The following is a 12,900-nucleotide window of genomic DNA, read 5'->3' on the forward strand; positions in this document are numbered from 1 at the left end:
ACTCTAAAAAAGTAAGCGAAAGTCAACAACCCAGCCCGGTCTGGTGATCTTTGCACTTGGTCAAAGGGTTTCTAAACAGGTCATGGCTTGATGCTAATTTATCACACATTTTAGTCTTATGATTCTTTTTTCAGATGTATGCAGTATTGCTATTTTAAATTTGTAGACACCGTCACTTTATAGACAGATCAGACGCTGATGTTTACTATAAGATAAAGCTTGTTGATTTGGCCTTGTAACAGTGTTATGGCTTATAATTATTCACACATTGGACCCAAGCTTCCCTTATCCATGTGTTAATAACTTTAACACATATCTAATCTTCAGAGACTTGGTCTCCAAATATAGTAATAACGTTTCAATGATATAAATTTACTCGCTGTAGAAAAGGTAATGTAAAAAGACGTTGAGCCTTATTTTGGATCATCTGAATGTCACACGATGTCATGAATATAGCAGTTATGTATATATTCATGTTCTGTTACAGTTCTCAAATTATTTTTTAAATTCAATTTTGTTTATGGATAAAATTCTTTACATTGAAGAAACTTGATGAAAATATGACACAGTGATGGCACATTCCATAAGTTCATGTCAGCTGTAATTGGGGGTTATATACAAATCTGTTTAGTTCTGTGATCTTGATTAGCACGTATCAAAGGCGAGAGAATAAAAATATATACATGTATATAATAGTTAAATTTGGATTTGGAATGTGAACCTTGGTAGTTTGTTTCAGTCTTTTCAGTTACAATGCAGGTGTTAATTATAATGTGTTTGCAGACAATTATATCAATCTGCAATTTAAATTTTGATTTTGACTTGGTCATGGTTAATAGTCAGAATTTCACTCTCAAAAAAAAAGGAGAAAAAAACATTTAATGGTCTGTACATGGGTTTTTATTATATACACACATGTATGTTCAAAGTAAGAACATTTTCAGCATTGAAAATTTTCAACTCACTTTTTCAAATAAGAGAAAATAGTTTCCTCATATTATTATTATTTACCAAACAGCTGAGATAAATTGAAGAAAACTTCAAGTCTGGCAATAGCAGCATCTGTAGCCAATGGTAACTTGGTGGTTTATCAAGCTTTAACAAACTTGCATTTCACAGGTAACATAATAGCCATGGTGTGATTTCCACTTTAGAGAAGGCATATTGGTTTACATGATTTTAATGATATTCCATTTAAGCTTTTATCCATTTTCCCAACGAGAGTGATATCAATTGAAATTTATTGGGAAAGAAGTAAGATATTTAGCAGCAGTCATGATTTGCTGAGCATTACATTTTGAATGGTTATGGTAAAGGTTTTAGGAACTTAAGTCTTAATAATTTAAAATAAAATACAGTAATAGTTTATACAGTAGTATGAAAATGATATGAACTTTGATTTCAAATGAGTTGTTTTCTTCATTTTAAATTCTTAATTCCTTATGTAAGGCAGACGTTTTTTTTAAAAAAACACTATTTTTCAATATTGTAATGAAACCTAGATAAACATTGAAGAAATTAATGTTTGTTACAGATGGAAACATGCTGAGATGTTCTGTACTTTTTCCTAATTTATTGGGAAAGGCATTCAATACCTCTAGTAGAGTCATATTACCTGCCGTTTGTACAGCTTCGTCACCACCAAGTGTCAGGAAGATGGCTGTCTCCCGTCCGTACAAAACCAAGGCGGTTATATTTGACCTTGGGGGAGTTATTGTTCCTCCCCCATTTACGATGTTTGAAGGTAATAATATTTGTTGTACTAGATCAACACAGTATAGTGTTCTGGCTGTTGCAGTATTGTTAATTTTACTTGTGAATAATACTTCGTGTTTGCTTCAGAATGTTTTTGTCTTCGTAATTGTTTTAATGAATGAAGACATGAAACCACCATAAAATTTAATTGCAGATTTGAAAATACTATAGTATTACTGAAACACCTTATCTTTGTTGTTATAATAGTTTTGTCATATTATTTATATAATTCTATTTAAAATGCACTACAAGGGATATTTTCAATAATCGAAAACTATTCATTTCAGCAACCGCACCATATTTCAAAGTACAGTAGCAGCAAAAGTGTATGGTCAATAACTATCTTACGTCCTATTACTGAATTTGATCATTTTGAATTTTGACTTTTCAGATTATGAGAAGTCAAAAAATCTACCACCAAAGTCCATATCAAAAGTGATAGTGGATGGCGGCAATAAAGGATCGTGGTATAAACTGGAAACTGGCGAACTCTCCGTCACTCAGTTCTTTGACGCTTTCCAAAAAGAGTACTTTGACTTGGTTTGTTTTGCTTATTTTCTTACTTGATATGTGAATTAATTGTCTTCGGTTTATATGCAGTGAATTCAATAATCAGTCCTTCCAAATATCTTAATTAGTTAGTTGTTATGGTTTTTTTTGGCAGGACCAGATTTTTTTTAAGACAGTGTTTTGTAAACCACCAAGCTAACGTAAAAACTTGTCACAAAAACTTTTTTGAGGTAGTTTTCGCTGTTGGATAAATCTTATTTAGAATTTCAATGGACCATAAAGATACTAATGGCATTAATTATTATGAAGTTGTTGGTATTCAGCTATACTGTGTTTATAATTTTATTGTAGACAGGGAAACACATTGATGTGGCTGAGTTGTTTAAGGGGTTCAGCATTTATCTCGGTACACCCTACCCCCAGATGATTGATGCTATTCGATGTGTTAAGGCGGAAGGATTGAAGACTGCCCTTCTCACCAACAATTGGCACTGGCCTGGGAAGGACTCTTCCAACAGCCTTCCTCTGGCTCGCTCATTGTTTGATGTAGTGAGTTACTGTTTGATGTGAAGAAACAGGATTTGGTTTTTAAGAAATAATATAGAATAATCTTTGTGAAGTAAAATAATCTACAAGAAGATATTTTAACTCATGCTTCCACCATTTTGTGTGGTTGTCCAAGTCCATCCTGTTGTGTCTCAACTTGTCTCCAATCACTGTCGTCACTCAATGGGTGCATTCATTTCTTTAGGGATTTTGATAAAACTTTTTGCAAAGATCAGCTATAAATCTATCTCAAAAGTAGATGTTGCAAGGCTCTCAATTCAAGTTCATGGTAACAGTGGTTTCTTTTATAGAAAATTGATCAAACTTGATATTAATTTGCAGGGAGCAATGGTGTTCATGATAAACACAAGTGTTTTATATCTTGACCAATATTGCTTAACTGATTCTGTTTAGTGTCTATACCACCCACAACTAAATTCTATATTTAGAGAATAAGTGTTTGATGTTTGAAATATTGATAAAAACTGAATTACGGTGACAATATTTCATTATATATAGTGATGCATTATCCTGTCTGTCTGTGGCTAGATCATCGAGTCCTGCGTCGTGGGGATGAGGAAGCCAGACCCTCGGATCTATGAGCTATGTCTGAACAAACTAGATGTGGCTCCACAGGAGTCCGTTTTCCTTGATGACCTTGGTGGCAATCTGAAATCAGCAAAAGCTGTAGGAATCAACACAATCAAGGTAAACAAATATTGACACTCCCTATCTGTGGTAGTTTGCGGTTCTCAGAAAGTTGAGAAATGGAATAGTCTACAATGTTATGGTTATGACCTTGTCAAGACACTTCACTCCAATTGCTTTGGATATAAGGTGATGGGCCTCCTGTATGTTGTTCAGTGAGGTAGCCACCAGCTGCTACAAGGAGACTTCAACTAAAAATGACCCTAGCTGGTCACAGGGCAATAATCCAACAAACAATTTGCAAACCAAATAGAACAGTCAGTAAACATTGATGTACTGGTAGAATGTAATTAGGTATGTTGGTCACTTCAGGAGGGGACCCCATGGATGTCATTGACTTTAATGAACATGTCTAACTGTTGATGCAGCTGGTCCAGTTTCACAGATATTCTTGAACCAAAAAGTTTCATTTAGAAATCACTTCAGATATTATGAATGTGGCCTTGCTGAAGAATTTTTCCTTAACTCTTTTAATACATTAATGTACTTCTCATTAAAGTATTTAGTTTAGGAATTTCCTATTGTTAAGGAATAATTGTGAAACCAGTGCCTTGTCAAGAAAATTATGGGTAAAGTCTTTATACTTGATTGACAGATTCCTTGACAAGGAATTCATTATCATCAGAAATGTCCATTTCCTGATTTCAGATGTTTCAAATAATTTCTTATTAGTTTCAATGGTTGCATTCCATCAATAAAAATAGATTTTGTTTTTAATTTGTTTGACTAAGTGACTGGACTTGCATTATGATAAATACTTCTATCAAACAGAATTTTAGGCGGATATTTCATTCATATAAAAGTAATGTGAATTTCAGATGCTATTTCATCAATGAAATTCTCTTGTGTACTCATTAATGTAAGTTCCTTATATTCCTGTATTTATAATATGATAACTTTGTCATTCATACATTTTAAGAGTGTAATCTGAGCAACAGGACCACACTGGAGCCTGGCTCTACCAATACAGACTACACATCCTAATGTCACTGCCTTATAAAAAAGCCTTGAGCTTCACTTCAAAATAATATATATTGTTTTATGAGACACTCTGCCGTCTGGCTACAAACCCCTGGATTTCTGGCTTTTCTGAATCGCTACAGTTTGTATAGAATTAGAGCATACTGCCATTATCTACTAGTGATAAACATTTGAAAATGTAGAGATATTGATGTCCTTGGCTCCTTACAGAGCAGACAATGAGGTCAGTGTGACATCTGGTTACCATGGTTTTACCGACAACATAAATATCTATGCAAGAATAAATGAGAGTTTTCTCCTTTGTTTAGGTATCAGATCCTGATGTAGCAATCAGAGAGTTGGAAGAATTCTTGGGTATGCCTCTTCATGGTTATGTGGAGGGTACCATAGCTGTAGCAGAACACCTCAGAATTCCTATGGACAGACTGGAAAACTACCTGAAAAATGTTCTCCATATTCAATCTACAGGTACATATAGGAACACTTAAGTTTTATCCCTACTCTTGTCAACATCATACATACATTTTACTCTGATTTTTAATTTTGGAGTTGACTCAGCATACACTTACTGTAAAACAATTAATTTTAGTGGGGGGTTATTTTTGTTGATTCATGTGGATTCTTTAACCATGATCTTGTGTGCTCATGAAATGATACATAGATAAAAATTGACTTGGATTGATAAAGTGCTAGCATATTTCACAAGCAAGATTTTCCATGAAATTAGATATCAACAAATATGAAAATGTTTAGGAAAACTGCAAAATTTAAGCGCCACAAAGATAAATAATTTTACAGTATCAATGGTATTGCTGGTGTAATAATTACCTCATAATGCTGTATTTACTATTTATAGAATAGGTTTTCCATATTTTGTGTACTTTAGGTGTAGAAAATTGAGTTAGTTGTCCTGAAGAAACTCATTAAGAGGTGAAATTGGTCAACAATAACAAAATAAATCTAGAAACTTACTCTGATGCTGTTGTGTTTGTGATACTTTTCACTGTTTTATCAGTAACAAGGTCATGTCTGCTAATGAGCTCACCAAGAAATTATTATGGTATCTGTGGAAATATCAACAGATGGTATTTTATTGTTTTGTGATAATGGTATGCCCTTCTCTTTACTTTAAGTCGGGAATTCATTGTAACCCTCTTTCTGGGACCCAACCCAACATAAATGTATTAGGGTTGTGTTTTGTGTGAAAGCCTCCCTCAATACATCTCATTCCAGACTAACATAGTGACATGGTCAGCATTTTTACATTATTTATCTTGAGGCCTTAAATTACACAACAATGGTTTTGAGTATTGGTATACTGTTATTCTCTGTGAGGCTTTATACAATATGACTTGGATCAGGCACCATAGTATTTGTAAGAGAACTTTTGTACAGCTTATACTATACAGTCCAATCTGACATATGTTTTACATTGAAGTCTACCATAGATAATCTCCCATTACCTTATCAAACTTTCCAGATTTAAATCACTTCAGTTATAAAGACTAATTGAACATTTTCATTGTTCCATTTCAGATCCTCCTCACATACGCTGTTTTGAGCATGGCCAATCAAATCCAACATATTATGTAAATTACGGAGGCAAGCAGCTTGTTCTCCGTAAAAAGCCTGTTAGTATTGGTTCTTTTCACACATACAAATTATCTACTGGTACTCAATCGGCTGTTATCTGTCAGAATAAAGTTCACATGATAATGAAAATTAAATGTATCAGGTTATGTATATTTCTGATATTTTTGCTTTTCTTTTTCGTGTCGAAAGTGAGTTTGTTATGTAGGTGTAATTTGTTAGGTTATGTCATAATTACTGTACCAGAAATTTAACTTGTGTACATTTAAATTTACTCCAAAATCGTCTTTGAAATTTTAAAATGACATTTTGAATTTTTTTCCTATGAAGCCAGGAAAGCTGTTACCATCAGCCCATGCTGTAGAAAGAGAATTTAAAGTGATGCAGGCTTTGGGACAACATGGTGTTCCCATGCCGAAAATGTATGGACTGTGTGAAGATTCCAGGTAAGTGGCGTAGCCATGACACAAAATCTCAAAACACTAAAGAAATGCAGGGAAACTTCTGTGACCTGAGGGTAATTTTAGTCAATGTTAAAAATAAGGACAACAATCATAAATAAAATGGGAAGAAAATGGAAAAATGGAGGATTCAGATTCTGGTTTAAGTGGCCAAGTGCCCCATAGCTTTCTTCCAGATTAACCTGAATTTGTGTCCAGACCAGGCACTAGTTTCACAAATCTTTCTTAACTTAAGGAAATCTTAACTACCATAGAAAAGCATTATGTAAGTTAAAGAAAAACTTTAATTTAAGGATATTTTCTTAACTTATGTAATGCTTTGGACAATTTTAAGTTAATGAAGATACATGAAACCGGGGCCTGAAGTCAGCTCTACTGAAATAACTGTCTACTGAATTGGATGTGAGATTTCCCCATCTATATTTAATGGTCTTGTCTTTTATTTGTCTTCACAGATTATTAAATTAAAAGTGTTTATTGACTGACATGAAGGCATTGTTAGTGAAACTATTGGTGTTTTTTCTTGACAGTGTTATTGGTACTCCCTTTTATATAATGGAGTATCTGAAAGGCCGGGTCTTTATAGACCGGTCACTACCTGGTATGACCAAACCCCAGCGTAGAGAGCTGTACTCGTGTATGGTTGACACACTTTGTCAGATCCATCGTGTGAACATCAGTGCTGCCGGTCTCGATAACTATGGAAAAAAAGGTCAGAACCAAATCCTATCAAAAATCCTGTTATAATCTTTTGAATGAATGACCTCCTTACTTAAATGCTAAAATCTGTTGATGTTAAGTGACCTTAAATTAGTATATTGATTAACCTTGACCTAAATTCTGTTATGTTAAAGGTGGTTTCTTAAAGAGGAACTTCGCAAGATGGGCAAAGCAGTATGAGGCAAGTAAGACACGTGAGATTGAGTCTATGAACAAACTCATGCAGTGGATATCTGAACGTATACCAACAAACGAGCGAGTCACAGTGGTGCACGGAGACTTCAGGTAGTGGCAAGTTTTCAGACATCATCATTGACGAATTAAGTTTAAATTAATATTTTTAGCTTCCATATAAGGTTTTAGTATGAGACAGTCAGTTTTTTGTGTTGAATCAGAAATTACTGTTGAGAAATTAACTTTTCTTATCAAAAAGTTTCTCTTATATTTCGTTCAAAAGTTTCTCTGAATGGTTAATATTATCTTTATTGATCTGTTTCTCATAAAAGTCAGTGTTATCTCTGTTCCTTATAAAGGTTATGGTTCTCTCTGTCTGTTTCTCTTGAGATCAATTCTATCTCTATTTCATTTAAAGGTTTCAGTAAACATGTAATGAAACCAAAATGATTTTGTTGTACTCTGAAATAAAGAAAAAATGAGTAAGACTATGGCTATTGTTTGTGAAGAAAACAATTACTATTGAATAATTATTTTGATGTTTTGAAAAATATGAAATGAAGCAATAGAACAGGTGATATCCTTCCAACATTGTTTTACAGACTCGACAACCTCATCTTCCACCCTGATAGACCTGAAGTGATTGGCGTTCTAGACTGGGAACTCTCTACAATAGGAGATCCAATAACAGACCTTTTCTCTGCACTTGTTAATTATTACCTGCCTGTTGACTTCTTCATGTTCTCAGGTAAGAAATTTGATAAATATGTCTGGGATACAACATGGCTTTCTTAAATTTTGTTTTTCAGTTAAAGTCTTAAAACTGTTCATTCAATATTTATTATGCTTGAACAAAGGGTTTTCTTTGAATTGTTGTAAATTATAGACCAAGCAGAATAGAAAAAATATTTGAGGGCAAGAAAACATGTGTACAAAATTATGATAAACATTACACTGAAAGCACTGCCCATGTTGTCGGTGTTATCAGGTAACCAGGGACTTGATTGAAAGATTAAGGTCACTATTTCTGTAAGATTTCAATAAAACTTGAAAATATTTGAATTCTAATTCAGAAGTACCTTGAATACTGGTATAAACACATATTCTGCTGTGTAGATATTGAATAAGACAGGTTTTGTGGATGTCTTAGCGAGAACTAGTTCATAGGAATTTAATGTTGTCTAACCTTACAAAAGTTTCTTGGAAATGTAGACATCTTTCTCTTTCTGTTTATGGAAAAGGGAACAAGTAGAAGAAAGAAAGTTAAAAAATATGCTTAACATGGTTTGTTAATTTGTTTCTAAGTTATGTATATAAAAACATAAATAAATATGAAAATTTATAGATTTTTAACACTTTCTGGATTTTAATATAAAAAAGAATATTACAAATGCACATGTTAAAAATTATTGATATGAAAAATACATCTATTTTTCTCACTGTCTGGATTTGAATACAAGAAAATGATACTCATTTTCCTCACTATCTCTATTTGAATACACGAAAAGATCACAAATGCAAGTGTTTGTATTTAAAAAGAAAATTATTTATATACTGTGATTTCCTGCTATATGTATATATAATGTATATAAATGTAAATAAATATAAATATGAAAATAATAAATGATAAAATATAGTACGACAATGGCGACTAAATAAAAACAGACTTACTGATCTTACACTTGCAATAACAATAGAACTTCAAAAGAAATTACTAACACTATTTCCTCATGCTTTTACACATTCACAAGGAAGCAATTAGCAATTTATAACCCACCTAAAAACTAAGTAAAATATCCTCACAGATAGCCTGCTGTGGCAGATGCATGTTCGCAAAAGGCAACTCTGATTGTATAGCATGTGGGTTATAACCAGGAATGTATTTATGTAGGAATGCATTTGCAGAGATAATGATTCTGGATATAAGTTTGATGGGGTATCAGTTAATTAGTTTCATGTTTATTTTCAAAGATAATAAAGCAAATAAAAAGCCTTAGAATATTATCCAAGCAAATAAAAAAAACCTGAGAATGTTACAAAAGCTATAGTATTGTAATGCATGGTCTCCAATCTGTTATAAACTGTTATATGTGGTTCCAGACTCGGGTTCAGTAAATATGGAGGAGATAGGATGTCATACAGTGGAGGAATTTATTGCTGAGTACTGTCAGAAAATGGGCATCCCTCCCATAGACAACTGGGATTTCTATGTGGCTTTTGGACTCTTCCGATTTATTGCCATTATCCAAGGAGTCTACAAGAGGGCCATTTCTGGTAAGTGTTGTGTAAACACCATTTGATTTCACTTCGGATCCATGTGGAATGTATTATCAAGAATGTTCATCAATGTATGATCTTGGAGATGGAATTAAATGTTCGCTCCTTGTTGATCTTTTGGGTGACATTTGTGCTTGTCATTAGTTAGTTTTGGAGAGGGACAGAGATATCTGTCATTAGTTTTTTTTGGAGAGTAACAGGGATATCTGTCATTAGTTTAATTTGGAGAGGGACAGGGATATCTGTCATTAGTATATTTTGGAGAGGGACAGGGATATCTGTCATTATTTTATTTTGGAGAGTAACAGGGATATCTGTCATTAGTTTATTTTGGAGAGTAACAGGGATATCTGTCATTATTTTATTTTGGAGAGTAACAGGGATATCTGTCAATAGTTTATTTTGGAGAGTAACAGGGATATCTGTCAATAGTTTATTTTGGAGAGTAACAGGGATATCTGTCAATAGTTTGTTTTGGAGAGTAACAGGGATATCTGTCATTAGTTTATTTTGGAGAGTAACAGGGATATCTGTCATTAGTATATTTTGGAGAGGGACAGGGATATCTGCCATTAGTGTGTTTTGGAGAGGGACAGGGATATCTGCCATTAGTGTGTTTTGGAGAGGGACAGGGATATCTGTCATTAGTTAGTTTTGGAGAGGGACAGGGATATCTGTCATAAGTGTGTTTTGGAGAGGGTCAGGGACATCTGTCAGTAATGTATTTTGGAGAGGGACAGGGATATCTGTAATTAGTTTGTTTTGGAGAGGAACAGGGATATCTGTCATTAGTTTATTTTGGAGAAGGACAAGGATAGATGTCATTAGTTAATTTTGGAGAGTAACAGGGATATCTGTCAATAGTTTGTTTTGGAGAGTAACAGGGATATCTGTCATTAGTGTGTTTTGAAGAGGGACAGGGATATCTGCCATTAGTGTGTTTTGGAGAGGGACAGGGATTTCTCCCACCTCTGCCCATGTAGGATAGACATGTCCCATGTAGAACACCCATGGAGGATAAATCTATCCCACATGACTGCACCTGGTGACCTCAGGCGGCTATCACAACTGACTCAAACCGACGAGTGGATGCTTTGTTTGCAGGTTCCGTAATGCGCGACTGTAACATCACAGTTATCATTAACTATAACAATCGTTGTCCAGTGAACACAAATAAACTTCGGAGGATCATCTATCACTCTGATTCTGAATGAACACACGCGTGACACTCACACCATTGCAATTTTTCGCGCGCGTAAACAATCTGGGAAATCCCCTTTTTGTCCATGACATCGCGGCAAGCCTACTCTACCTTAATAAATGATACGGAGTTAAATGTTGTTCAATACAAGTATTTCCATGTATCTATCGCTAATTAAAATATTTAATTTCCAAAAAATAAATATTTCTAATGGTTATTTATATTGCGTTTGTTGTCTGTCATTTTGCTCTCGCGGAAGAATGTAGAATTTTGGAAACATGAATGGTGATATTCATGCGCCATTCAGACACTTGTACAGTGTACGTCGTGGCGGAAATAATGGGGTGGGAGAAAAATAATCAACCCCTACCCTCAGAGGATGTGACAGAGAAATCTCCAACCCTCGGGGTGATTTTTTTTGTAGTCTAACCCTCGACAGAGCCTCGGGTTAGACAACAACAAAAATCACCCCTCGGGTTGGAGATTTCTCTATCACACCCTCAGGATAGGGGAAGATTCTATTAATCTGTCATTAGTTAGTTTTGGAGATGGACTGGGATATCTGTCAGTAGGTTTTTTTGGAGAGGGACAGGGATATCTGTCATAAGTGTATTTTGGAGAAGGACAGGGATATCTTTCATAAGTATATTTTGGAGAGGGACAGGGATATCTGTCATTAGTGTATTTTGGAGAGGGACAGGGATATCTGTCAGTAGTGTATTTTGGAGACGGCCAGGGATATCTGTCAGCAGTGTGTTTTGGTGAGGGACAGGGATATCTGTCATTAGTTAATTTTGGAGAGGGACAGGGATATCTGTAATAAGTGTATTTTGGAGAGGGACAGGGATATCTGTCATTAGTGTGTTTTGGAGAGGGACAGGGATATCTGTCATTAGTGTGTTTTGGAGAGGGACAGGGATATCTGTCAGTAATGTATTTTGGAGAGGGACAGGGATATGTCATTATTGTATTTTGGAGAGGGACAGGGATGTCTGTCATTAGTATATTTTGGAGAGGGACAGTGATATATGTCATTAGTGTGTTTTGGAGAGGGACAGGGATATCTGTCATTAGTGTGTTTTGGAGAGGGACAGGGACATCTGTCAGTAATGTATTTTGGAGAGGGACAGGGATATCTGTAATTAGTTAGTTTTGGAGAGGGACAGGGATATCTGTCATTAGTGTGTTTTGGAGAGGGACAGGGACATCTGTCAGTAATGTATTTTGGAGAGGGACAGGGATATCTGTCATTAGTGTGTTTTGGAGAGGGACAGGGATATCTGTCATTAGTTTGTTTTTAAGAGGGACAGGGATATCTGTCATTAGTTTGTTTTTAAGAGGGACAGGGATATCTGTCATTAGTGTGTTTTGGAGAGGGACAGGGACATCTGTCAGTAATGTATTTTGGAGAGGGACAGGGATATCTGTAATAAGTTTGTTTTGGAGAGGAACAGGGATATCTGTCATTAGTTTATTTTGGAGAAGGACAAGGATAGATGTCAGTTAATTTTAGAGATGGACTGGGATATCTGTCAGTAGTTTTTTTGGAGAGGGACAGGGATATCTGTCATTAGTGTATTTTGGAGAGGAACAGGGATATCTGTCATTAGTTAATTTTGGAGAGGGACAGGGATATCTGTAATAAGTGTATTTTGGAGAGGGACAGGGATATCTGTCATTAGTGTGTTTTGGAGAGGGACAGGGATATCTGTCATTAGTGTGTTTTGGAGAGGGACAGGGATATCTGTCAGTAGTGTATTTTGGAGAGGGACAGGGATTTCTGTCAGCAGTGTGTTTTGGTGAGGGACAGGGATATCTGTCAGCAGTGTGTTTTGGTGAGGGACAGGGATATCTGTAATTAGTGTATTTTGGAGAGGGACAGGGATATCTGTCATTAGTGTGTTTTGGAGAGGGACAGGGATATATGTCATTAGTGTGTTTTGGAGAGGGACAGGGATATCTGTCAGTAATGTATTT

At 35.0% G+C, this 12,900-nt stretch overlaps 1 protein-coding gene across 2 annotated transcripts in view; it reads left to right on the forward strand.

The window, feature by feature from the left end:
* Nucleotides 1-12: 12 nt before the first annotated feature.
* Nucleotides 13-12,900, forward strand: part of LOC132555694 (acyl-CoA dehydrogenase family member 10-like) — a 35,998-nt gene continuing 23,110 nt past the window's right edge. For both annotated transcript variants that reach the window (XM_060220052.1, XM_060220053.1), the window contains exons 1-12: nucleotides 13-79; nucleotides 1,535-1,744; nucleotides 2,147-2,295; nucleotides 2,617-2,814; nucleotides 3,361-3,519; nucleotides 4,809-4,968; nucleotides 6,037-6,131; nucleotides 6,421-6,536; nucleotides 7,082-7,263; nucleotides 7,406-7,556; nucleotides 8,048-8,193; nucleotides 9,546-9,719. In XM_060220052.1, coding sequence (XP_060076035.1) covers nucleotides 1,543-1,744; nucleotides 2,147-2,295; nucleotides 2,617-2,814; nucleotides 3,361-3,519; nucleotides 4,809-4,968; nucleotides 6,037-6,131; nucleotides 6,421-6,536; nucleotides 7,082-7,263; nucleotides 7,406-7,556; nucleotides 8,048-8,193; nucleotides 9,546-9,719 — 1,732 coding nt within the window. In that variant the 5' untranslated portion in view covers nucleotides 13-79; nucleotides 1,535-1,542. The remainder of the gene's footprint in view (nucleotides 80-1,534; nucleotides 1,745-2,146; nucleotides 2,296-2,616; nucleotides 2,815-3,360; nucleotides 3,520-4,808; nucleotides 4,969-6,036; nucleotides 6,132-6,420; nucleotides 6,537-7,081; nucleotides 7,264-7,405; nucleotides 7,557-8,047; nucleotides 8,194-9,545; nucleotides 9,720-12,900) is intronic.

The sequence above is a fragment of the Ylistrum balloti genome, unplaced genomic scaffold (genome assembly GCF_031769215.1).
Source record: "Ylistrum balloti isolate Yb309-2 unplaced genomic scaffold, AGI_CSIRO_Ybal_v1 Utg370510, whole genome shotgun sequence".
NCBI classification, from domain to species: Eukaryota; Metazoa; Mollusca; class Bivalvia; order Pectinida; family Pectinidae; genus Ylistrum; species Ylistrum balloti.